The sequence below is a fragment of the Hemitrygon akajei genome, chromosome 14, assembly GCF_048418815.1.
Source record: "Hemitrygon akajei chromosome 14, sHemAka1.3, whole genome shotgun sequence".
Lineage (NCBI taxonomy): Eukaryota > Metazoa > Chordata > Chondrichthyes > Myliobatiformes > Dasyatidae > Hemitrygon > Hemitrygon akajei.
In genome coordinates, this window is record NC_133137.1 from 25,346,807 (window position 1) to 25,372,721 (window position 25,915).

Here is a 25,915-nt window from a genome sequence, read left to right on the forward strand (position 1 = left end):
ACCTTTTTATGCATATAAAACACTTAAGAATGTATGTTTCAGCAGCGGGCTCGGGAAGTTCCTGAGTTCGATCTAGTGACAGATCGCTATGGAGTGCGCTCTCCACCGTGCCGGGTTGATGTGGAGGATCAAAACCCCAAAACCCAATTAAACCACTGTGTTGCTTAGTAATAATTGTAGCTTTCATCGGGGCACAACCTTTCTCACTTTATCCTTTAAAATTGTTCCGATCGTTGACCGACGTAGCCTAACGCTTTTCCAATGACCGATGGCATTTATTTCCGATCGCTTTATTATTTCCACTTTATTTTCTATCGTTATTATGATTATTTTAGGGAACAGAAACACTGCAGATTCAGATCTCTGCCGCTGGGTCCTGAGGTCCACCGCATTGAGACAGGTTGAATAAGGGACTTGAGCATCCGTGAGGATTCCCAGAACCAATCCCTCGCGGATAAGGAGGGCTGACTGTATTCATTTATATGAACAAAGGGTTGGGGGATGAATACTTTTACAAGGCACAGTACTTACTCACTGTTTCCTTATTTTGCATTAAAGATGAGGTTTCCCTTATTTTTTCTATCCCCTTCTATTCTTATTGAAATACTGCTGCTTGAGGTATTATAAAGAGACTAGCAATAACCTGAGTAAGCAAAAAATTGGTTTGATTTAGTTCAGACCTGTAGGTTGGTGAGTGGATCCATCTTCATAACCGGACCAACTGTGTGCAAAAGGAGAGAAGCCTCAATTGTCTGATTGGGTGTAAGTGGTGCATTGACCTGCAGGGGAGCAGCTGGTATTATTCCAAAGCTATAAACCAGAGGGGGAAAAAAATAAGGTTAAAACATTTGTAGTTCACTTTCATGAACTTAAGAATTATCTTATAGTCATCAAGGATTTTCTTCCAAGCCCAGTTTTAAGCTGAAATAAATAACTCCCAGCTAAATGAGGGTATGCATGGCCACCATTCAGCTCACTACATCTAGATCAAATCAAAAAGAAATTCTCCAGCCCAATCATTTTTTGGTTCTAGAACCTGTATGTTAGCCCACTTCAATTGTTTATCCAAGTATAATTTTAAATGCATTAAGGATTTCTGCATTCAATGTTTTTTTGCTGTTGTAAGCTTCAGATACCCACTAGCCTCTGGACAGAATATAATTCTTGCATCTCCAAGACACAAGAGATTATGCAGGTGCCAGAATTCCTGAGCAATATACAAATAATGCTGGAAGAACTCAGTATCTACGGTGGGAAATGAACGGTTGATGTTTCAAGCCAAGACCCTTCATCAGAACTTACTGACTACAGGTGGAGAAATCCGGACATCCATGAGCGAGTCCTCATCGGGGATCAGAAGTGGGGAGAGTTAGCAGCTTTAAAGTACTTGGCATTACCAGCTCAGAGGATCTGTCCTAGGTCCAACAAGTAATTGCCCTTACCAGGAAAGTACGGCAGTGCTTCTACTTTCTTAGAGGTTTGCACATATTCAGCATGTCAACTAAAACTTGGGCAAGCTTCTGCAGATGCATGCTGACTGGTAAGGAAACACCAATGATCTTGAATGGAAAAAAAACTACAAAAAGCAGTAGATACAGCCCAGGCCATCTCTGATTGAGCACATTTACAAGGATGCTGCTTTCCTTCTGAAGGAAAGCAGGATCCATCATCAAGGACCCCCATCATCCAGGCCAAGCTCTGCCATCAGGAAGGAGGTCCTGGAGCCAACTCCCACACCACCAGTTTCAGGAACTGTTATTACCCCCTCAATCATAAGGCTCTTAAACCAGAAGGAATAATTTCACTCAGCCCAATATTGAACCTATTCCACAAGCTATGGACCACTTTAATAACTCTTGATATTTTTTGCTTATTTATTTCTCTTTTTGTATTTGCATAGTTGGTCTTTTTTTTTACACATTGGCCATTCGTTCATCTGTCGTGCTGTTTCCATTGATTCTATTTTGTTTCTATCAATTTACTGAGTATGCCTGCAAGAAATTTTATCTCAGGGTAGTATATGGTGACATACATGTACTTTGATAATCAATTTGCTTTGAAATTTTAAACTTTGAAAGAAGGGGCAGAAGACAGAATAAAAACAGGGGGCGAAGAGGAGGGTGATAGATGAGGGGCAAGGTAGGAAGGTGGGTGAAGGGAGATGAAAGGAAATGATGTGAGAAGCTAGGAGATGATAGATTATAGAGGTAAAGGGATGGAGAAGAATTCTGATCTGGGGGGGTGGGGAAGTGGTTAGCAGAAGTTGCCTGAAACACCAACTATTCAATGCTCTCCCTAGATGCTGTCTGACCTGCTAAATTCATCCAGCATCGTGTGTGTGTTGCCCTTGCAGCTCCAAATCAGACCATGAAATTCCTTCCAAAATACTGCCTCCTATTGTTAAACAGAACATTTCCCCCTAATACTTTGCTCGCAATTAGCATTTTGTTTGTAATTATCTAGTGAAACACTTAATCCATTTTAAAACAATGAAATCATATCAGCAGCCTTCTAGGCTTAAGGCACTATTTATATATGATTAGAAAAAGCCATGTTAGAAACAAATCATATTTTAAGACCCACACTTACATAAACCTACGGGGCTACAGTTTACTTAAGATGGGATATGTTGGCCACCGATAAAATGCTGCAGATTAAAACTGGAAATGATTCGGACCAAAATGTTAACCGAACCATTTAAAAGTTGTGTAGGCTTACAGAACTTTGCACATAGGAGACCATTCAGCACACCAATCCTGCTTATATCTTACTTTTTTTTGGGAAAAGTAAACCTACTTGCTGGCACTTCCTCCATAACTCATAATTCTCCCCAATATCCTTTTAAGATAAGCGATTCTACAGATCCTGTTAATCCAGAGCAACACTTGCTGAAATGTTAGAGGAACTCCATCGATGTTGTTTGACCTACTGAGAGGAATAAACAATCAAAGTTTCATGCGAAGACCCTTCATCAGAACTTGATGTTTCTTGGCCTGAAATGGTGACTGTTTATTCCTCTCCATGGATGCTGCCTAACCAGCTGTGTTCCCTTTTAAAAGTTGTTTTGATTCATACTCATTCAGTTACCATATTTCTTGTATACTTGAGTTTCTCCTTACTCAACTTTTAAACTACAAAAAAACTGGCAGTCTCTTCAGTCAACTTCTTAGAGATTTGAAATATCATGCAATTGTCATCTATTGATAAATCATCATCAGAGACTGCTGAAAATGCATTCAAACTTGTTAGCAGTCCAAACTAAAACTTTTAAAAAAATGTAGATGCTGGAAATCTTAAATAAAAACATAAAGTGCTTGAAAGGCCAGGTCAATCAGTGGAAAGACAATACCCCAGTCAGTAACACAAACGAGAAAATCCGCAAATGCCGGAAATCTAAGCAACATGCACATACTGCTGGAGGAACTCATGCAGATCTTCTTACTGATGATCTCTAGGATGTGTGCTTAGCCACTGCTCTACTCTCTGCGGCCAGGCATAGGTCAAACACCATCTATAAATTCGTTAAAGGATTCTCCACTAGGCACTCATGGAGTGAGGTTAGATCTGGCTTCTCTCCATTACCGTTATTCTTTTTAACCCAGGATCACCCTTATTTAACCTATTTTTATCTACACTAGAAGACTCTTACTCTTGAACTTTTTCTGGGGCTTTGGTTGAGAACTTTTATTTTTTAATTTTTATTGATCCCTCAATTACATTTGTTCATCATGATACTGTTTCCAATCCAAATGGCAGATTTTTATTTATTAATGGGTTACCTTTCAATAAAAAAGTGGTTATGGCTAACGTTCATGCTCCAAATGTGGATTATCCCGAATTTTTTAAGAATTAATTTACTGCTTTTCCTGATCTAAATGAATATATGTTGATAATGGGTGGTGATTTTAATTGTTGTTTGAACCCTTCAATGGATAGATCCATATCTACTCAAGACTTACCGAACAAGTCGGCTACTCTTGTCAATTCCTTCATGAATGATTCTGGAATTTTGGATATTTCTACACCCCAAGGACAAAGTGTTTTCATTTTTTTCGCATGTGTATCATTCTTACTCTAGAATTGATTACGTTTCTATCGATTCTCAACTCATCCCATCTGTGAATGACTATAATTATGATATTATTGCCATTTTCGATCATGCTCCAATTAAACTTTTTATTAAATTAATGGATACAGTTCTTAGCATTAGACAATGGCGATTTAACTCCAATTTGCTTCAAGACTCAGATTTTGTTGAGTTTATGAAGGAACAAATTGATTCCTTTTTTCAACTAATTTTACAGAAGAAATTTCCAACGGGACACTTTGGGACACTTTTCAGGCATATATCCGAGGTCAGGTTATTTCCTATTCTGTTGGTATGAGGAAACGTATTAAAAATGAAGCATTATTATTGGTTGATAAGATCAAAGAAATTGATAAGAAATATTCCATTGCTCCTAGTAAGGAGCTTTATAAACAGAGAGTCGAGCTTCAAATGGAATATAATTTATTACTTACATCCTCGATTGAAAACCAGAAGTGAGTTTTAAACACATAGTGATAAATCGGGTAAATTATTAGCTAATCAATTGAAAACTGCCTCGGTTAAACACCAAATCATGAAGATTCATAAACAAGATGATAATTAGACAGTTAATCATGACGAAATAAACACATCTTTTCAAGATTTTTATACTGCTTTATATAATACTGATTTTCCCAATGATCCTAATTTTATGTATGACTTCTTACGGGAATTGAATTTTTTTTTTGATAGTGTTGATTCTAAAATCTCTTCTTATATTTGGCAGAATAAAAATCCGAGGCTAGGTAAAAATACTCACAGAAGTCTAAAAAAAGAGGGTGGTCTGGCGCTGCCGAATTTTAGATTTTATTATTGGGCAATTAATATTCACTATTTGAAATTTTGGTTATGGGACTTGGATATAACTTTAAGCCCTCATTGGGTAAACCTTGAATGTAGCTTGGTACAAGAGTTTTCACTGGGTTCTATTCTAGGGACTTCACTTCTTTTTGCTCCTCCTAAATTGTATAAAAAATTAGATGATCCAATAGTTAAATATACTTCACGAATATGGTTTCAATTTTGGAGATTTTTTGGGTTAAATCAATTTATTTTAGCAAGTCCTATTATATTTAACTTTTTTTTATCCTTCGATTATAGATCAAGCCTATTTGATTTGGAAAACTAAAGGTATTTCACGATTTTGTGATTTATTTTTTGATAATTGTTTCATGTCATTTGAACAATTATCTAACAAATATAATTTACCTAGATTTCATTTCTTTAGATATTTACAGGTTAGAAGCTTTTTAAATACCGTCTTTCTTACTTTCCTGAACTTATACTCTACGGATAGTTTGAAAAAAATCTGAGATTTAAATCCTTCTCAGAAAGGTGCAATAGCATCTATCTACAACATAATTATGAAAATTCGTTCAGATGCATTTAATAAAATTAAAAATGATTGGGAAGGGGAACTTAAGCTTACTTTACCTATCGAAAAATGGGGGAAAAAATTTCAATTAGTTAATTCATCCTCTATATGTGCTAAACATTCGTTCATACAGTTCAAAGTAGTTCATAGGGCCCATATGTCTAAGGATAAATTAGCTCGTTATTATTCTCATATAAGTCCAGTATGTGACAGATATCATTCTGAAACCGCTTCTTTAACTCATATGTTTTGGTCATGCTCTGCTCTGAAAAAATATTGGGAAGATATCTTCGATATTGTTTCAAATGTTTTGAATATTGATTTACAACCTCATCCTATTACAGCAATTTTTGGTTTAACAATAATAGAACCACACCATTTAACCTCTTCAGCGTGTCGGATGATTGCATTTCTCACATTAATGGCTAAAAGATCAATTTTGCTGAATTGGAAGGAGATTAATCCTCCCACCACATTTCATTGGTTCTCTTAAAAACTATATTATGTTTAAACTTAGAAAAAATCAGAAGTGTTATATATGACCCTTCTATTAAATTTGATCAGACTTGGAGGTCTTTTATTCAATACTTCCATATGATGTGATTTGCCCTCTTTCCAACCTACTTTTGTGTTAATATATGTAGGGAGGTTCGGAGCGGGTGACACTAATGGTCCTGTTTTTTTTTGATGCTATAAACAGCCCATGTTCTTTTCTTTTCTGTTAGGCTAGTATTGGTTAGTTTAGTTTTTTTTGGGGGGTATATATATATATTTTTTTCTTTTCTTTTTCTTTTTTTGTCTTTTTGGATATATTAATCCTTTTTGTGAACTTTACATTTGTATTTTGAACATTTTTAGGTTTATTACCTTTGTACAAACTGAATATATAACTATATATGTTATCTATTAACAATGTAATCCCAACAATAGTGTAACAATACTATGTATATCCACTATTTTGATATTAATAAAAAGATTGAAAAAGAAAGAAAGAAATTCATCAAAGACACCAATATCGTTGGTAGAATCTCAAATAACGCAACAAGGAGTCTGGTTGAGTGATGTCGCAAAAATAATCTTGCACTGAATGTCAGCACCAAGGAATTGATCATGGACTTCAGGAGGGAAGTTGGTAGAACACACACCAATATTCACCGAGGGAAAGGACGAGCAGCTTCAAGTTCATGGGTATCAACATCTCAGAAGACCTATCCTGGACACAACACATTAATGCATCATGGAGGAGACAAGTCAGCAACTGTATTTCATTAGGAGTTTGAGCAGCTGTGGCATGTCAAAGAATTTTCTACAGACGCAAGGTAGAGAGCATTCTGACTGGTTGCATCACCGTCTGGTTTGGAGGCTCAAATGCACAGGAAAGAAAGTGTCTGGCTGTAGGCTCAGCCAGCTCCATCATGATGACAACCCACCCTCCCCACCTTTGAGGACATCGTCGAGAGGTGGTGTCTCAAGAAGGCAGCATCCATCACCAAGTATCTTCACCATCCAGGATATGCCCTCTTCTCATTACAACCATGACCTAGGCTTACAAAGGTCCTGCTGGATAAGGATGACAGCTTGTCTATCCTGAAGGACATGAGTAAAGTAGATCAGCTTTTTTGAGTCTGGTAGTTTCACAATTACTATTGGTGTGACTACATTTTGTTTTTTGCTAAGTCCTATGTTAATTTAATTTTGAATTTAAATTTTTTATCTACCGTGATGGGAATCAAATTCATTTCCCTGAATCAGTGACACAGATGGGTGTGTATAAAAGTGTTCTGCCCAGAAGCAAACAGAGCACTTTATGTACAGAATAATGGCCTGTACCGAATGGCTTTACTAATATCACTTTGTAGCATCCAAAAAGGACTTCTAAGGAATTAACTACATCTCATATATAATATCAACTACAATTTCTAGCACATCTCCCACTGCACCAGATCCAGATTATTGATAGACAGCGGACATATCTTCTGGAAGGTAACAAGATGGTATTAATTTTAGCATGTTAATTGTGAAATGGTATAGTAGCTCCCAACAGACTACCCACCCAACATAATGTATATATTAGAAATATACTCATTAGGTAATATACTCCATTACTTCACTTGCTACGAGTTAAGACGAGCTGGCAATGTTTCGGTTTCCTACAAGCATCAAATTCATTTCAGATACTAACCAAATATTATTCAACATGTAGGATTTATCTGCAAATGAGTATTACACATTTCAAAATGAGTCTACTTGACTCAATCTACTTACTTTAATTATTGACTCACTTGCCCATTCCCTCTAGAAAATGCTAGATTACTACAAAGCAGTTTAAGAATTAGTGCAATCTGAAGAAAGGATCTAATAGGAAATTTTAAAGTATTTTGCATAGAAGGATTTAAAGCAATTCTATGGTAACTGACCTGCCAGATACAAAAGTACTGCTTTAAGTCAGGCCAAATATAATACTCACCTATTTTTGTTAAACTGGATTGCAAAGTCAGTCATTACTTGCATGGCTTTGTTCGTCAGGGAGAGATCCATATAAATATGACCTATGCGACGTGAAAATGTGCCAGAAATTTCAAGACCTTTGGCCTTTGCAGCAGGCAACCAAACCTAGTGCAACAAAAAGAATTTAAAGTGTTCATATGGTCTCATGATATTTCTAACACAAACAAAAAAAGGCTGTATTTTTAAATAAACCCACAATTACATTGCAGTTTCCCAGAAAATTTAAATTAACTATGAAATTACACAGTATGTTAAAAAATTTATTACATTCATATGTGTAAAGGGCTGAAACTAAATTTCTTCAGCAACTAAACAAGCAACATAAAATATATTTCTGTGAATCAGAACAGGATTCATTTCAGAAAATATCAATAAAACTCAGTCATACAATACACACAGCACAGGTCAGTAACACTTCATTATGCAGCATGATGGTTTACCAATTGAAAATATCAGTACAATGGATACTGGCTAATTGGGCCATCGGTCAATCATGTTATTTGGGCCAACTGTTAAAAAACAAAAATTAATCAAGAAAATGCTGGAATTTCCTTTGTTTATTTGGGACACTATTGCACTTAATTAGGGCAGGGCACTGTTGCCGAAGTTTCTAACTAGCGTCAGTTGTGTTCACTTGTGTGGCCGCTAGACACTACATCGTGCTAAGAACAAACAGATTTTAATAGTGTCACTTGCATGTGTTTGCGTTCAAAAGCAGTGATTATTGTCACTGATATTCAGGGAGAAAATAAGCACCAAGACAATCAGAACTTGTTTGCATATTGCAGTTTCAAGTATTCAGGCTTGGAGATGCCAAAAATGGCTGGGAGTTAAATTGAAACAATTTCAATACTTTAGCAAGTTAGGAACAGCGAAGAATTTAAAAGTATTGACAATCATCTTGAATGTTACAATAAAATTGAAGATTTGGAAGACACAGTCTTTGAAAGGATTGTAGGAAGGCAATCGATTATCTACACTAGGTGCCTGCGCTGATTTTCTTGATTTACAGTCAATCAAAAGAACATGGCATCATACACTGGATTAATTCCTCTGTTGATAACAGTTTTATAGTACTGTAGTAGGATAGACACTTTTCTAATTTGTTCTGTTATTCATTTAAATACATTATTTGTTACTTAGTTAAAAGGTAGCCTGTCTTTATTATTCCTTTCAACTACTTCCATGAAACTTTGGCTAATTGGGCCTGATGTGTCCTAATTAACCGGAATCCACTGTATTTGTAAAATACTAATTTCCTTTACATTTATAAGCTACTTTATAAACCATCAATTTAAGACGGAGATTGTCAAACCTTAGAATATTTGCAATAAAATTGAAAGTGTACTTATGTTTAAAAGAGAGCTAGAACAGGAGATTCAAGTTGAATTGGACTGCTGTGTTACTGACCGGATATCAAAAACATAAATTTAAAGTGAGATTTTTTTTTTTAGATATTTTTATTTAAGCTAGGATACCTATTAATCCAATAGTTGTCCTTTGCCATCCATGCTCAATCATTTGGTGTGTGTGAGTATACTGTATATATCTGGGGTTCCCAATCTTTTTTATGCCATGGACCCCTATGACAAACTGAGGGGTCCATGGAACCCAGGTTGGAACCCCTGTCTTAGAGGAATTCAATCTGGATAAAATAAGAACACAATATACACACCGGAATGGAAATTTCTGCTTAAGGCTTCCCAAAACTCGTCAGCAGACATACACCCTTGTGGCTCATATCAGAAGTAACAAAACATCCTCAAAATAAGGCACACATAAATAATCTGAATTGTTCAATGGTTTTCCTAACTAAGAAACGGTTAGAAATAGGCTGGGCTTGTTGAGATTCAAATTAATTTACTGTCTTCAATGGCCAAGCAGAAGTTTGGCTTTAATACATCACATGGATGTATGTACAGCTAAAGAGTGGCAAATGACACCTGTTAGTGATGCTACAGCAATTCTAAATCTCGTTTCTGATATCTCTTGTCCTGCGTGCATAAGTGTACTTGTCAAGTGTTATATTCTTCCATAGGATAAGGGTGTTGCTGATAATTCCAAATGCCAAGATGGTGGTGATGATGTGCTTTTACAACTCTGGGCAAAAAACACTACATTATGCTATCAAGTTAGAGATGCAGAATATTATGTTAGTGACAATAAAGGAATGACAATGTATTTCCAAGCTGGTTAACAACTTTAACCGATTTACCTATTGGGCAGTGTATCACCAAGACCAACAAGGCATAAATGAACAAGTATTTGCATAATTATAGTAGCTAACTTGCCTATTATGGCATTTCCACCATTTGGCCTGCTTCCAGAAGAGCAATCCCATCAGCTCCATTCTCTATAACCCTACAATATATTCTCTTCCACCTACACATCAAATGTTCTTTGCCACTTATCTACCATCATCAGCAGCATTATGTGCCATGTTGTATGACGTAGGTGATCACGGTCTTTCCAAGCAACATGCACAAAACACTGGAGGAATTCAGCAGGCCAGGCAGCATCTATGGAAAGAAGTACATTCAGTGTTTCAGGCCAAAACGTCAACTGTACTTTATGTGGGTTTCTTGGATTTCCAACATCTGCAGATTTTCTCTTGATTATGGTCTTTCCATGATTATAATTGTCCTTGGTAATTTTTTTTCCACGGAAGTGGTTTGCCATTGCCTTCTTGCAGGTAGAGTCTTTGTAAGATGGGTGACCCCAGCTATTATCAATACTCTTCAGAGATTGACTTTCTGGCGTCAGTAGTTGCATAACCAGGCCTTGTGATATGCACCAGCTGATCATATGACCATCCACCATCTGTTTCCATGGCTTCAGGTGACCCTGGATCGGTGGGGTCGGGGAAAGAGGGGCTAAGCAGGTGCTACACTTTGCACAAGCGTAACCTGCAGGCTAGCAGGGGGAAGGAACGTCCTTTGGTAAAGGCCTATCTTCACTTTGCCATCTCCACCAGAGTAATTCACCGTAGTCTATCAACCTGCCAGCACATCTTGGGAGGAAACACTCTCAGTCACAGGAAGAACATGCAAACTTGACAATCCATAAAACCTGAAGTAAGCTCAGACTGCTGGAGCTGCAATGAAGCAGCACCAAGTGCTGTGCACATCCTCTGAACTAAATACTTAAATACTTTGAATATCTTCAATACGACAAATTGTACTTTTCAATCTTGTCATCATGGTTCTATTAAATTTTCTTAATGCAAAGAAGCTAGATTCTCATTATGTATGCATCAGTGTTAATTCAGAACAGTTCTTATATGAAATTTAGAATTTATAATGAAAATAGAGATTTAGAGTGTTGTACTATGAACACTCAGAGACACTGAGTGAGGAATAAGTCTAATTTGACTCTTGCTTTACCAAGGTCCTGATAAGAGCCATATTAACTGGAAATATAACTAGTGAAGACTGACATCTCCCTGCAGAGTGAATTAAAAAAAAATAATCAAAAAGGAAACCACATCTGAGCAGGTATTCTTTCTTTGTTCTTTATGAATAGATACAAGCTGTAGGTGTGGAGGTGGAACAGGAGTCCTACTAATCCCAGCAGGGAGACATGTAGGACAGTAGTCAGGTGGTGGGATAATCTAAGCTTTGGAAAAAATATTAGTACAGTTAAACGGTGCTTACAGTTTTAGGAGCCACGTAGGAACCAGAAGAAACGCCTATACCACCGGCAAGTTCAAACAGATCACCTAAGCCGCCTCCTACCGTTGCATTCAAGGATGTCGGCATCACTGCTGGGGTCCCATAACCAGCGCCTATCTGAATGAACAGCAAAAGATAAGCTTTGTTTATTTATTTATTTATTTATTCGTTCATTCATTTATTTAGCAATACTGCGCGGAGTAGGCCCTTGTGGCCTTTCGAGCCTTGCCACCTCAGGTATCCCTGGCCACCCCGATTTAACCCTAACTAATCACGGGACAATTCACAATGGCCAATTAACCTACCCGGTATGGCTTTGGACCATGGGAGGAAACAGGAGCACCCAGGGAAAGCCCATTTATTCCATGGGGAGGACCTAGAGACTCCTTACAGAGGACATCAGAACCAAACTCCAAATTCTGACACCCCAAGCTGCAAAAGTCTTACATTTTGCATTTCACTTTGTCAAACTACTTGCTTAATTGCTGTTATATGCTTACAGTTTTAGAGGAGAATTTTATGTGATCAGTCCATAAAGAGCAGTGCATACAAGTAATTTATATTGAATATATTGTGATATAAAAGCTAAAAACAGTTTTATTAAAAAGCACTTAAAAAGAAGTGGTTTTCCTATTTCTATATGAAATGTGGACATGGCATTTCTTATCAATTCCTACTTTTTTCTAAACTCAAGAGGCATTGTGTATAACCACATTGGTGGGTCTGGAGTCACATACAGGCAAGACTGGGGAAGAATAGCAGATCTCTTTTTGAAGAACTTCAATAAACCAGATGAGTTTTTAATAATTATATAGCAGCTTTACCACTGCTGAGATGATTTTAATTTTAATTTCCAGTTCCAGCTTGAATTTACATTTCTCTGCTGCCACTGTGGGATTTTAATTCATGTCTATGGATCAAGGGCCCTAAACTTTATTGTACGAGTCCTATGATTTTCACTCAGTATCACAACATTTAAAAAATATTACATTTACGTCTAAAGTTTATAGTTAAAGAATAAAATCACTAATTCTGCTGTAATTGGCATTTTAGATTGACGGGTTTCCTCATGCATTAAAATCATGTCACTTTACAACAAATATCATTCACAAATTATATAAAGTTCCTTCTGTGATCATGAATGACTGATTGCATTAAATATGGTTCTGGTTGGCCACTTTTGAAGGGAACAAGCCAAAAGGTCCAACTGTGAAGGATTAAAGGTAGTGTTTAAAAAGAAAGATGAATTGTTTTGAGTCAGCAGACTGCATGGATGGACAGAATGTCAGTTTCATCCTTGTGAGAGAAGCGAACAGCATTGCAATAGAATTACTTCATCTCTTTAAAAGTTTCACCCCCCACCCCCTCTATCTATGAAGTATTTATGCTACTTACTGCTGGACTTCCGCCTAGATCACCACCAAGCTTTAAAAGAAACAAAAATTAGGTTACAAGTTAAAGCTGGAAAAGTAAATGTTAACATAAATGTTAAGTTCAAATTTTATCCTTACAACAACCAAAATGTTAATTATCCACCATAAACCTTAGAGGCACTTGGAACTAGAGTAATTCAGGTATTATAACTATAAAACTATTAGCCTTCAGATTTACTTGAAAGCAAATATTAACACCCAAAAGGACAGAATCATACCCCTTCAGTTTCATCGCCCATCTCCAGACACGAATATGCAAAGACAGAGGCAATGCAAGGACAGTCACATGCAAGCAGAAGTGGAGTGAAAAAAAAAGAAAACAGCATAAATTTGAAGAGAAAACAGCATTATTAGAGTATGTACATTAACTGCAGATAAAACACATCACTAAAAAGAAATAGTTTAACTCAAAATTAACTAACTGTTCACTATTTTAGTGCGATGTTGAATTATTAAAATTCTGTAAGTTGTTCAAAAAGCCTGTTATCATAAAATGCATTATAATCTGTTACTCATTACAAAGTAATGCGGGAAAATAAGACCATGCTACACAATCAACTGAACAAAGTTAAATTTGAGTCTTCTAATCTCCCATACTAAAAATCTTAAACTTGTTTCGCAAAGTTTAAAAGAAAGTTATTCTGCTTTTAAGCTCTATACAAATATGCATGCCAGCAATTTAGGGGGTAAAATCTAAATGATAACATTTTAAACCAAAATCTGACAAGCGCATTCATAATTTCAAAATAGGTTTGATTACTGAAAAGGCCTTTGGCTCTTTGCCTACCAAACTGTCCAACCCGCCACCAAGAAGGTCCATGGCTCCCATCTGAACTGTTGAAGAGGGGATGGGTACATTGACGGGAGGGCCAAGGTCAAGATTCAAAAGATCACCCAGAAGATCTCCCTGGGATGGAATAACAGCAGGTTGTTGCTCAGTAGGCTGGGGTGCAGCAGATGCAGCAACTTCAGGACTCTCAGTACTTTCATTTCTAACAGAATGGAGAAAATGCCAAACATTAAATACTAGGATTAAATATTGTTTTGATTGTATCACATAACTGGAGAACAAATCAGTGACTATAGAAACTTGCATCTATACAGCACTTCTTCCAAAGAGGAGGCACAAGGCAAAAAGTACGGATAAATTTGAATGCCAGGAGGAAAAAATTCAAATCAGGGATATAAAGGATGGGGATAGCAAAAGATGTAAATGTAGTGGATGAGGAAATGTGATCACAAAGTCAACATTAATGATCCTTGGAGACACAAGGCATTTCACAATTTTCTGATCTTAATCCAACTGTTTATGAATAGCAGAATGCAATAGTGTGGCAAGAGAAAGCAGAAATTAACAAGTAAAGTTTGAGATAACTTACAGCATTTTCTGTAAACTGGTTTGAGTAAGTATGAGGTACAATAAATATTCACCAACCTCATATTAGTGAAGTTCAAGGAATGAGGAAATGTGGAAATTGGGTTTGAAAATAAATGACAGAACCTATACACCATAACCTATCAATTTTTCCAGCTAAAAATCTTTTATGATCCCCAGGAAAATAAACGTGGCATTTTTGCTTTTTCAATCGGTTTATTTCATAAGATAACAGGGGGCATTCTTTTGTCACTGATGTTTCAATATAATATTAAGCTAAACTTGCAATGTATCTCCAGCTTTGAAGATCTATCACTTTTGAGAAAACAAGAACAAATACCCTGAAAGTTGCAGCCTTGTTTTTGATATTTCTTTCCTTGGTAAGGTTGGAAGAAAATAGTAAAATATAATAGCTTTTGCATTTTTTACTTACGATCCAGATCGTGGTGGTAGCCTCTTATGTTGAACACCTCTGCTGCCTTCCACAAATGCACTGGGTGGCTTATGGTACACAGAGGCCAGGGTTCCAATATGGCAAATTAATTCATCAAGGAGCGTTGGCTCAATAAGATCAGTTTCTTCTGAAATTAAAGGTTTTTCTGCCAATACAACTTCTTTTGCTGCCACTGGATCTGTAGAAAGCAGACGCCAATATATATAGCCACGGTCTCTCAAGTCAGGGTTGTCAGAATCCTGCAATATTAGAGAAACTCCATAAATTATTTTCAAGTTATACATTAGAATAGCACACACAATTGTTAGCAACATCTGGTTAACAAACACTGAATATGATAGTGTAGTGGTTAGCACAACGCTTTACAGTACCAGCGACCCAGGTTCAATTCCTGCCCTTGCCTGGGAGGAGTTTGTAAGTTCTCCCCGTGACCGTGTGGGTTTCGTCCGGTGCCCTGGTTTCCTCCCACATTCCAAAGACGTCCCAGTTGGCACGTTAAGTCCTGTGATTAAGCTGGGATTAAATCGGGGTATTGCTGGGTGGCACAGCTCAATGAGCCGGAAGGGCCAATTCTGCACTGTATCACAATAAATAACGTGTTCTAGAGGAACACCAAGGTACAGTTTTATCATAAATGGCTCCAGCACAAAATGTTTGGTAATTAAAATACTACACAAACCAAAGTAATTTGTTCATTAATTCCATTATAGATCCTTCATGACTTCTATGATTGAATTTTGAGGTGCCTTTAATGATTCCTGAATGTACCATCCAAAGCAAGGGTAGCATTCCTTTAATTCACTCATGGAATTCTACTGAAAAGGTGCCAGACTGAGGGTGGAGCAACTGAAGTTAAAAGAAGATCTATACTCTCATTAAGGCTAGGAGTGGGGGCAGCAATGGTGATTTCTATCCTGCAGTATCACAGCAATTTGTTACGTCAAGCGTATGCATTCAATAATTTATTTCAACATAATTACATCGACAATGGAAAATTTCTTGTTGCACTGTTCACATTAGATCAGCAATCATGTCACAAAGAAAGAATTTGAATACCTAAATAGATTATAACTGGACTGAGATAAATGTAACTTCCCTTTGCAGATGGAACTATATTTTTTTTCATTTTAGGAATTGTTATTTTGCCTAATGTTAAGTAACCAAACACTTGGGCAAGTATTCAGATAGGAAAGTAGTAGAAATAAACAAGCCTCATGCAAGCAGATTTAGCACTAATAGACAACATGGTTGGCATTAATGAAGTGGTCCATAAGGGTCTGTTTCTGCACTGTACATTTCTATGACTCTAAAACTCTTAAATCACTCTCGAAGCATAAGCAGATAGGTACTTTACGAGCAGGGGCAAATAAGCAAAGAAATACCAATTAAGCGTGCCCCTTTCTATTTAAAGATATGTAACAAACTTAGTTTTCAAAATATTCTAGTCGACATTCTTACTCAAATTTTTAGAAATAAGTGGAAACTAAAGAAATCTGGGAGGTGCAGTTATTCAGAATAATGGCCAAACTTTTCCTGAGAAAAGTCAGCAGATGACATGGAAGTCTTAAAATTTGCTGATAAGCAATCACTGGAATCTTGCCAACCACACTCCAGGGTGTGAAGCCTAGCATCCAAGTGCCAAATTCCTGTAAATCGCTCAGAATCTGGGGAAACTGTCCACTGACCATTCACAGGTTAGTCTTGATGAAGGAAGAGCTGTGAGCTGTGATGGACACAAGCATAAGGCAACCATTGTCTTTTTAAAATGAGTTTACTTTAATTATTTTTTAATTAATAAGCACATTTAATTACTCAGGGTTTCTTTAAGAACTCATGTTATTTTTAGACGTTTTAAGACCAAGTATTACTTGTCTGTAATTTATAGCAAAGTTGCAACCTCTGCAATCGTGCACTTTCAGCTGTTAACCTTCCAAACATAGGAAAACAATGTATCAAACCTGTGTCGCCAAGCTTAGAACTTGCTGCACCAGCTCTTGCGTCTCAGTAGGTTTTTTTAAGAACAGTTTCACAATAGCAGTCAAAAGTTGCAGTTGAACCTGTTACAAAAGATAAAACTGCCATTAAGTAACAAAAGCTAAATTTCCAATAAAAACAAGTATTTAAAACCACAAATTCAACTTCTTTGAAAACTTCAAATTCATAATCTACCTTCAATGTCTAAACATCATTTCTTGCACAGAAGCATTCCTAACACAGAAAATGCAAACATCAACATAGTCAACAACATTACTATTATTTCCTTGGGAACTTTAGTAATATTCTGCACATTCTAGTGGGTGTGTTCAACCTAAAAGAGATTATGCAATTAATGAAGACACCATATTAACAGAGACACAGGTATTTCCTTGGGCAAAGAAAATAAATCAACAAGCCAGACGCTGAACCATCGGGATTCCCAAGGAAACAGAGCAGATCAACATTTTATTTTAAAAAGTTATTTCTATCAACAACATTCCAAAATTCGTTAATTTAATAAATCACCTCGATGAGGAATTGGAGGGGTGGGTTAGTAAGTTTGCTGATGGTTGGGGGTGTTGCGGATAGTGTGGAGGGCTGTCAGAGGTTACAGAGGGACAATGATAGGATGCAAAACTAGGCTGAGAAGTGGCAGATGGAGTTCAACCCAGATAAGTGTGAAGTGGTTCATTTTGGTAGGTCAAATATGATGGCAGAATATAGTATTAATAGTAAGACTTTTGGAAGTGTGGAGGATCAGAGGGATCTTGGGATCCGTCACTCAAAGCAGCTGCTCAGGTTGACTCTGTGGTTAAGAAGGCATATGGTGTATTGGCCTTCATCAATTGTGGAATTGAATTTAGGAGCTGAGAGGTAAGTTGCAGCTATATAGGACCCTGGTCAGACCCCACTTGGAGTACTGTGCTCAGTTTTGGTTGCCTCACTACAGGAAGGATGTGGAAGCCATAAAAAGAGTGCAGAGGAGATTTACAAGGATGTTGCCTGGATTGAGGAGCATGTCTTAAAAGAATAGGTTGAGTGAACTTGGCCTTTTCTCCTTGGAGCGATGGAGGATGAGAGGTGACCTGATAAGAGGTGTACAAGATGATGAGAGGCATTGATCTTGTGGATAGTCAGTGGCTTTTTCCCAGGGCTGAAATGGTTGCCATAACAGGTTTAAGGTGCTGGGGAGTAGGTACAGAGGAGAAGTCAGATGTAAGTTTTTTACTCAGAGAGTGGTGAGTGCGTGGAGTGGGCTGCAGGTAACGGTGGTAGGTGGATGTGATAGGGTCTTTTAAGAGAATTTTGGATAGGTACATGGAGCTTAGAAAAATAGAGGGCTATAGGTAAGCCTAGTAATTTTTAAGGTAGGGACATGTTCGGCACAACTTGGTGGGCCGAAGGTCCTGTATTGAGCTGTAGGTTTTCTATGTTTCTATAAACTTACTGGTCAGTAATTGCCAGGTTTTAGGTATGTATTTCCTTATATATAGGTTTACATAGACTGCTTTGTAATCCTCAGAGGTGCAATTCCCAGGCTTTTTCCTCCTCTATTTTCCTCAAAATCATTTAATACCAACATATAATACAATTCTATTAAATACCAAAGTCTGCATCGTCTACAGGATTTCACTAAATTATGGGAAATCATACAACACTGTTGGAAGTGAAGGAACTTGCCAATCCACATCTGCATCAAGTGAATTATTTGATGTAGTTATAGTATAAACAACTCTGTTTCTCAAAGAGGCAGGCTGAGAATTCCTTTACACATCACTTTCTGGATAACTTTTCCTTATAATGCTTCTGAAATTGACATCAAAGAATTTGTTCAAATGAAATTCATTTTCAAAGGGTATAGCAATCAACCTGACCTTTGGCTATTGATTTGGCTCTTGGAAAACTGTTTCTAACAATTTTCCCTCACTCTTCCCCTGCAAAATTCATAGTTTGCCAATATCTGATATGTTGCTAAGGGATGATAATGCATGGAAGAATGTAAGTGTGGTTCGTCTATCCACCGCGGCAGACAGACAAATATTGGTGGAAATTCCAATTCACCAAAGGATCTGGACTAATTACATATTTAAAATACGGTCAATAATACATGCTTCCTCAGACGTAACAACAAATGTTGCAGGTTAATTGTTACTGTGTGAGAAAAGGCAGAACGTCAACGTAATGTGATTGAGTACAAGCAAGACCTGTCCACCTACAGACACAAGAAAATTGCATGAACTTTTAGGACAACCAGCAGCTTCATTTTATAGTTTAACAAAAATTTCTATCATGGAATTGAATTCAAGTTTTCAACTGACATTGTGGGATTTTAATTGCTTTCTTCGGTTAGTCTACGGTTTGGAATGCAGGTCCATTAAATTGTCATAGCACATTTTCCAAAACATTTCAGAACTGTTAGTTCACCATAACTTTGTTTTATTGTTTCTGCTCCATTTTACCAGACAAGAAAATGAACCTCAGAGTTGTATGTGGCGACATACATGTACTTTTGATAATAAATTTATGTTCCTTGAACTTTTAATTGCCCCATACTTATGTAGTCTTTCAATCGTTGCATTTGCGTACATGCCATTAGGGCTAAATGACCGCATAAGAAAGGTCTCAATGACACAATTATTTTCCAGTCTCTCTTGGAAAATTTAAGCTTTACTTCTTACCTGTGTGCTCTCATCATGGAATCCTTCCAGGAAGCTCTCTAATAGCTCATCAGCATTGTCAATTCTTTCTGCATACTCTCCAACTATCCATATCATCGCCGCTCTTGCTTCTGGTTCATCCAATGAGTCCAGATTTTCACAAAGTGTTGCAATAACACTTTCATACCTTAACAATAAGCAAGACATTAAGATGGCAACCAGGGATAAGATTTTAACCTACCTAATATCCCCAAAAAATATATTAGCCAATTTTGCAGAACATTTTTAAATCAATGCATTCAACAAAGTACTGTAAATGTGAAGAAAGCTAAACTTTAGAGTGAATTTGACCATAACTTCAGAAAATCATGTTTCAGTTTGTGGGTTCAAGGCTCTGAATTTATAAAGCAATTTATCATCTCCATGATGTAAATACACTTATGCAGTCCCTCAGAGAGGACCACAACCTTGTTGCAATTTGGAGGCTTGCGTGCCTCAATGACCCAGAGAGTGATGTTGGCTGGAGTAGGGGCTTTAAACTTTGGCTCTTGGTACGGTAACCCATGTCAAACAGGTCAAAGGGTAGAGGCCAGAATAAGAGCGGTCCACCGGTCCTCGAGGCTTAGGGGTTCAGCTCAGGGCCAACGACCCTGACTGGTAAAACAAAATGGTTACAGAAATAGCAATAAAGAATCCTTTTACATCTGAGTGCAATGGCATTCCTGAGTCTCCACTTGGGACTTGCATGACTGGCAGTAGTGAAAACTGAGAGGAAGCTACTGACAAGATGAAGGGAGCACTGACCACCACCAGAGATGGAGGACCTTCATTGTTACCCTAAACGCCAGCAGCGTATTAGACAGTTAGAAGTAGTAGTTGTAAGTACTTATGCAGACAAGCATTCTCAAATATACTAATGCATAGAAATGTATTCAGTGTGTGTTCATTTAATTATGCAGACCTGAGCTAATGCCATAACATTAACCAATGACAGCATCAACAGCACAGACTTAGCTTGATTGAACAAGCTACCTGACACATAAAGAGAGAAGGATTCAAAGAAATGGTACAAAAGTAGCCAAATTTGGGATTGAAATAGGGTTGAAAAAAAGGGTTTAAGAAGTGAAATAAAATTAAGGTAAAAACTACTTAATTGTAACATTTATTATTCTGTAAGCACTCAGTATGAGCAACCTTTTCCTTTCATCTTTGTTTTGGTAGAGTACCAGAATGAGGTCTCTATGATTTCACTGGTACTACAACATGGCAAAACAAAGGAGGAAATTAAGCTTTGCAAGTGGCAAAAATCTGAATAAATTTACAACTAGATTCACCTTAAATGGAAACATAACCTTTGACATTTATAACTGCAAATGATTATGGTTAAATTACAGCCATTGGTAATAAGATTGAAGCAGGCACTCAAGTTTTAGTTTATGAAGCAGCTGTAATGTGTCAAACTTCAGAACTGAATATAAATGCAAAAGCTTTAAATATTTTCTTCAGAAGAGATGTTGCTTTCTGAATAACTGCAAATGTCATAAAAGCTTTACAATCGGGTATAAAAAAACTGATTAGGCAGCGTCCATTATTAAGGACCTCCAGCACCCAGGACATGCCATTTGTGCACCATTACCATCAGGTAGGAGATACAGAAGCCTGAAGGCACACACTCAGCGATTCAGGAACAGCTTCTTCCCCTTACCATCCGATTTCTAAATGGACATTGGAGCTTTGGACACTACCTCACATTTTATAATATACAGTATTTCTGTTTTTGCACATTTTTAAAAAATCTATTCAATATATGTAATTGATTTATGTGTTTATGATGTTTTATTTTATTTATTTATTATTCTTTTCTCTCTCTGCTAGATTATGTATTGCATTGAACTGCTGCTGCTAAGTTAACAAATTTCACGTCACATGCCAGTAGTAATAAACCTGATTCTGATTCTAACCTAAATTGAAGGACAAAGCAGATAAATCAGAACAGAAAGCAGAAGTGAACCTACTTGTTTGGGTATTTACGGAAAATGTCCTTTATTACTACGATAGCTTCTTGGACGACGTAGTTTACTTTTGTCTGAATGAGATCAAGTAGCGTACTCACGCAGCGTTCTGCTGATTGCTGCAACAAAAACCATCAAGTTTATGACAAACATTTTCACTTCAATTGCAATGATTCTTTACAGATTTACTGTCAATGTTTTTTTAAATACCAAAGACAACTAAGAAAAATCTTGAATTCACCAAACAGGCTTAAAATGGATTTAAACTCTAACAACCAGTTCTGGCATAGATAATATTAGCTCTGATTTATAAGGAACAGTTTTTGCCAACCCACAGCATGAACAGAATTCAATTAATACTTAAAGTTTGCAGATAAATTATTTATTAACCCTGTTAACTGAACCAGTAAAAATCAATAATCTGCCATTGACTAATCAGAAACCCAACTGGATCAGCATCAGCTTACGAACAGCCCTCAATTCATGTACTTCCCTTCAGCATACCAAGTCCAATGGAAAAAATTACTTTATTATGTAACATCTGGAAAAAAAATTCAAAGTGTATTGGGGTTTTAAAGAATTATCAGGAAAATTTGCTAGTACAAATCCTGAAAATGCTGCTTTATTGGAGTCTTACTATACATTATCATGATTTTAGTGAGCCACAGAAAATCATCCCTGGTTGTTAATGCTGTAGTAAGCCAGTAACCCTGTGAAACTTTGATTATAAACTCGACTGAAAATTTCTTGTTGTACCAGCTATAATTTAAATTTCAATTCTCACCTCAACTTTAATTGCACATCGTCCAATTGCACGCACAGCTTTTCGCACAAAGTCAACATCTACTTCAGTGGCATACTCCTTCAATTCTGCCAAAACCTTCACATCGGGATGAGGAAGCAAAATAAACAGATTAAAAATTGGACACAGTACTAATTCAGCAATATTTACAGTTTGGCAAACTAGATTATAATTGTGTTGTTTTGTGACCGAAGTCATAAATTTTATTTTGTCCATTTTGAAGAGGGATACTACCTCCAAAACTGGATTTGATGAAAGACCAAATAGCTGTACTCAGCATTTCATAACACTTAATTGACAATCATATTACTCACCTGTCATCACAGCTTCCCAGTTATATTGTTTTTTTTAAAAACATACAGGATAACTAGTTCTTAATATTTTTTTAACCTCACCCACACACTTGCTTCCATTTCTACTGTCCATCACCTACAAGTGCTTTTTCTTAACAGATAAAAGCAACACGTGTTCACATTTTAGTTAAAATTCTTTAGAACATAGACATCTTAGGAAATATCAAGCTTATATTGCATTAATTTAAGAATCTGAACATTTTTGCTTTTGCTAAGAAATAATGAAACAGATCAAGCTGAGGACCAACAAGAATTCATTTGATAAAACTCAGCTGACACAGAAAGATATATTGAAATACTATGGTTTACAACATGTGGAACCTGTAGTTTTCCATTGCTTTTGTTGAAGGAATGTACTCAATAATGGCTAATTCAGGATCCAAGGAGAAGGTGTCAGGTTTATGATGCATAGTTTAAAAATTAATGCCATTCTAGACATAAAGCTCCAGACATTCTCAGTTAAATACTGCACACTCTGAATAAATTTCAATACCTGTAAACTTTAACAGGGTGGAAAAATACTTCAAGTCAACAGTATAATGGATATGAATAGTTTCAATGAGAAAATAAAAAAGGAAGATTAGCCAGTTACATTCAAATAAGCTCAGTACCCCAGGGAAATATACAATTCAATCATATAGCTTTAACTTAATCTTTCTCTGTTCGTTTCAGATATTGGCAAATGGCATTGGAGCAAATAATGTGCCTAATAAATTTATCCTGACAGACCTACCAGGCTTTAGGAAATCTACGTATATGTAATGAGTTGGCTCTAATTCTATACAGACTTCATAGTCAAAATTACTACATATAATTAGAAAACTCTCAAAAATAACTATCTGTTGCAAGGCAACTTCACTGAGAAACCGAGACACACCTATAATCATCCCACACTGAATATTTTAGGAATGATAATCGTAGAGCCAATGGGATGAAGTAACAGTCCCCAGTGGCTTTAACGTTTATTGTTCTCCAATAACTTGATGTATCAGAATTAGGTTCATCACTGACATACATATATAGCCGTAAAATGACTATAAATAAGAGTATATTTTAAGAAATAAATAAATAGTGCAAAAAAAGAACAAAATTGCAAGGGGGTATTCATGGACCACTCAGAAATCTGTTAGTGGAGAAGAAGAAGCTGTTCTTAAAACATTGAGTGATATTCAGTATTTGAAATAAACAACCTTTATAATCCAAATCAAATGAGGGTACATTCGCAAAGTTTCTAATAATTATACACCAAACATTCATGTGCCTGAAAATCATCTTTTGGTGGCAAGCATTTAAACGTTAAGTAATTACTTCATAATTTGAAAACTTTGTATTCCACTTACAGGCTGATTACAACCGAGTTACTCAAGGTGTACCAAAAAGGTACAAACCTGAGCTGAGTGCCATTTAGTCACTAACCTGTGCAATGTTGGCTTGAGAAGCCAATCGAATCATAATATCCAGTTTTTCCAGTTTCACATATATTGGATCATTGTATTTTACAAAGAAAACCTTCATTTCATGCTTAAGAATCTCAGACCTAAAAAATAAAGAGAAATCCGTAATATAGGAGTAAAAGTAAAATTGTAAATTTACTTTTAAACTAATACTTCTGAAAATCACTATCAAATATTCACTTTAGTATGCTTTACTTGTATTGTCTGTATCTCTAACTGCTCTACTTCATAGCCTTCATTTTCCTTTATTCATGGTCCCTATAACTTCCCTCATTAACTGATCAATATGATAATTTTATCCATGGCTCATCTCCCCAGCAACCCTGGTTTCACCCCATCAAATATTCCCTTTGTCCCATCCAAACTTTCCCTAACTCTTTTTACAACTTAAAATTAGCTCACTTTCTCTTTCCCACTTTTAAAAGTCCTCCACATGAACTCTTTCTAATTCCACAGGTGCTGTCTGAACTGCTAGGTGTTTCCAGTATGTACGATAAACCTCCAGATAGATTTACCAAGCTTGTGCCTGGCATGCAAATTCTTATCAGAGATTGAGGGATGAAGGGAGATGTTCATGAAACTTATAGATTAACCTATACAAGTGCAGGTCAGATTTTTTAGTGGGTTAAATGTGGAACTGGTATAAAGATGGCAAGCCACAATGTAATCTAGAGAGGCACCTCAGAATTTTGAAAAGACAAAAGGAAAAATAAAACTGAAGGAACATTAAAATGGGTGGGGTGATAGCAAGGTAAGCACATAAAGCAGGTACAAGAGTCAGCTCAGAAGCAGAGCCAGCCGATTGAAAAGTCTCTAATCAACATTAGGTGTGACAAATTAATTCCCTGGAGCTAATGTTGAAGATGAAGGAACTAGGAAAGGATTTAATTAAACAAATACAATATCTCTGTTTTGCAACATATTGGGATGGTAGGCAGATTATCATGTGGCTCCATACCATGAGGAATGCTTTTGCCATAAGCCCTAATATCAAGAATTCAGGATGCTAACACAAGACACAAAGTGCACAAAATGTTGGTGAGGCTGCACTTGATTGAAAAGGCTGTGTCAGTTACGGTCAACCTGCTATAAGAAAGATGCCAGATACTGCAAAGAATGTAGAAAGGGTTTATGAGGATCTTGCCAGAACTTGAGTGACTTTGCTACATAGAGAAAATGAGCAGGTTAGGACTTTGTTTCCAGAAGTGTAGAAGACTAAACATTGATCTTATAAAAATTATGAAGGAAAAAGATAGGTTGAATACACAGTCATTTTCCTGGGATTAGGGAATAAAGAACTAGAGTCCTGGTTTAAGGTAGTTTGGGCACCCCTGGTCAAAATTTCTGTTACTGTGAATAGTTAAGTGAGTAGAAGGTGAACTGATCTCCAAAAGTCATAAAGTTAAAGATAAAACATTCTTTTCAACATTTTAAGCAAGATTAGTGTATTGTTTTTGTTTTGTACAATTTTAGAGTGGAAAAAAGGGAAGGAGCTCCATGCAAAAGTTTGGGCACCACAAGAGATTTGAGCTTTCAGATAACTTTTACCAAGGTCTCAAACCTTAATTAGCTTGTTAGGGCAATGGCTTTTTCACAGTCATCGTTAGGAAAGGCCAGGTGATGCAAATTTCAAAGCTTTATAAATACACTGACTCCTCAAACCTTGTCCCAACAATCAGCAGCCATGGGCTCTTTGAAGCAGCTGCCTAGCACAGAAAATTAAAATAAATGATGCCTACAAAGCAGGAGAAGGCTAT

At 36.6% G+C, this 25,915-nt stretch overlaps 1 protein-coding gene across 4 annotated transcripts in view; it reads right to left on the reverse strand.

Moving 5' to 3' along the window:
• ap1b1 (adaptor related protein complex 1 subunit beta 1) overlaps positions 1–25,915 on the reverse strand; it is a 71,513-nt gene that overhangs the window by 14,449 nt on the left and 31,149 nt on the right. Inside the window, exons 8-19 of one of the 4 annotated variants that reach the window (XM_073065711.1) lie at positions 24,121–24,241; positions 22,334–22,429; positions 21,553–21,668; positions 19,559–19,724; positions 16,862–16,960; positions 14,883–15,142; positions 13,862–14,066; positions 13,293–13,313; positions 13,037–13,066; positions 11,705–11,758; positions 7,930–8,075; positions 681–810 (exon numbers count right to left, since the gene is read on the reverse strand). In XM_073065711.1, the coding sequence (XP_072921812.1) occupies positions 681–810; positions 7,930–8,075; positions 11,705–11,758; positions 13,037–13,066; positions 13,293–13,313; positions 13,862–14,066; positions 14,883–15,142; positions 16,862–16,960; positions 19,559–19,724; positions 21,553–21,668; positions 22,334–22,429; positions 24,121–24,241 (1,444 nt within the window). Of the gene's footprint in view, positions 1–680; positions 811–7,929; positions 8,076–11,623; positions 11,759–13,036; positions 13,067–13,292; positions 13,314–13,861; positions 14,067–14,882; positions 15,143–16,861; positions 16,961–19,558; positions 19,725–21,552; positions 21,669–22,333; positions 22,430–24,120; positions 24,242–25,915 lie in introns of all 4 variants that reach the window. The other 3 variants (XM_073065709.1, XM_073065712.1, XM_073065710.1) reach the window with 3 other exon arrangements.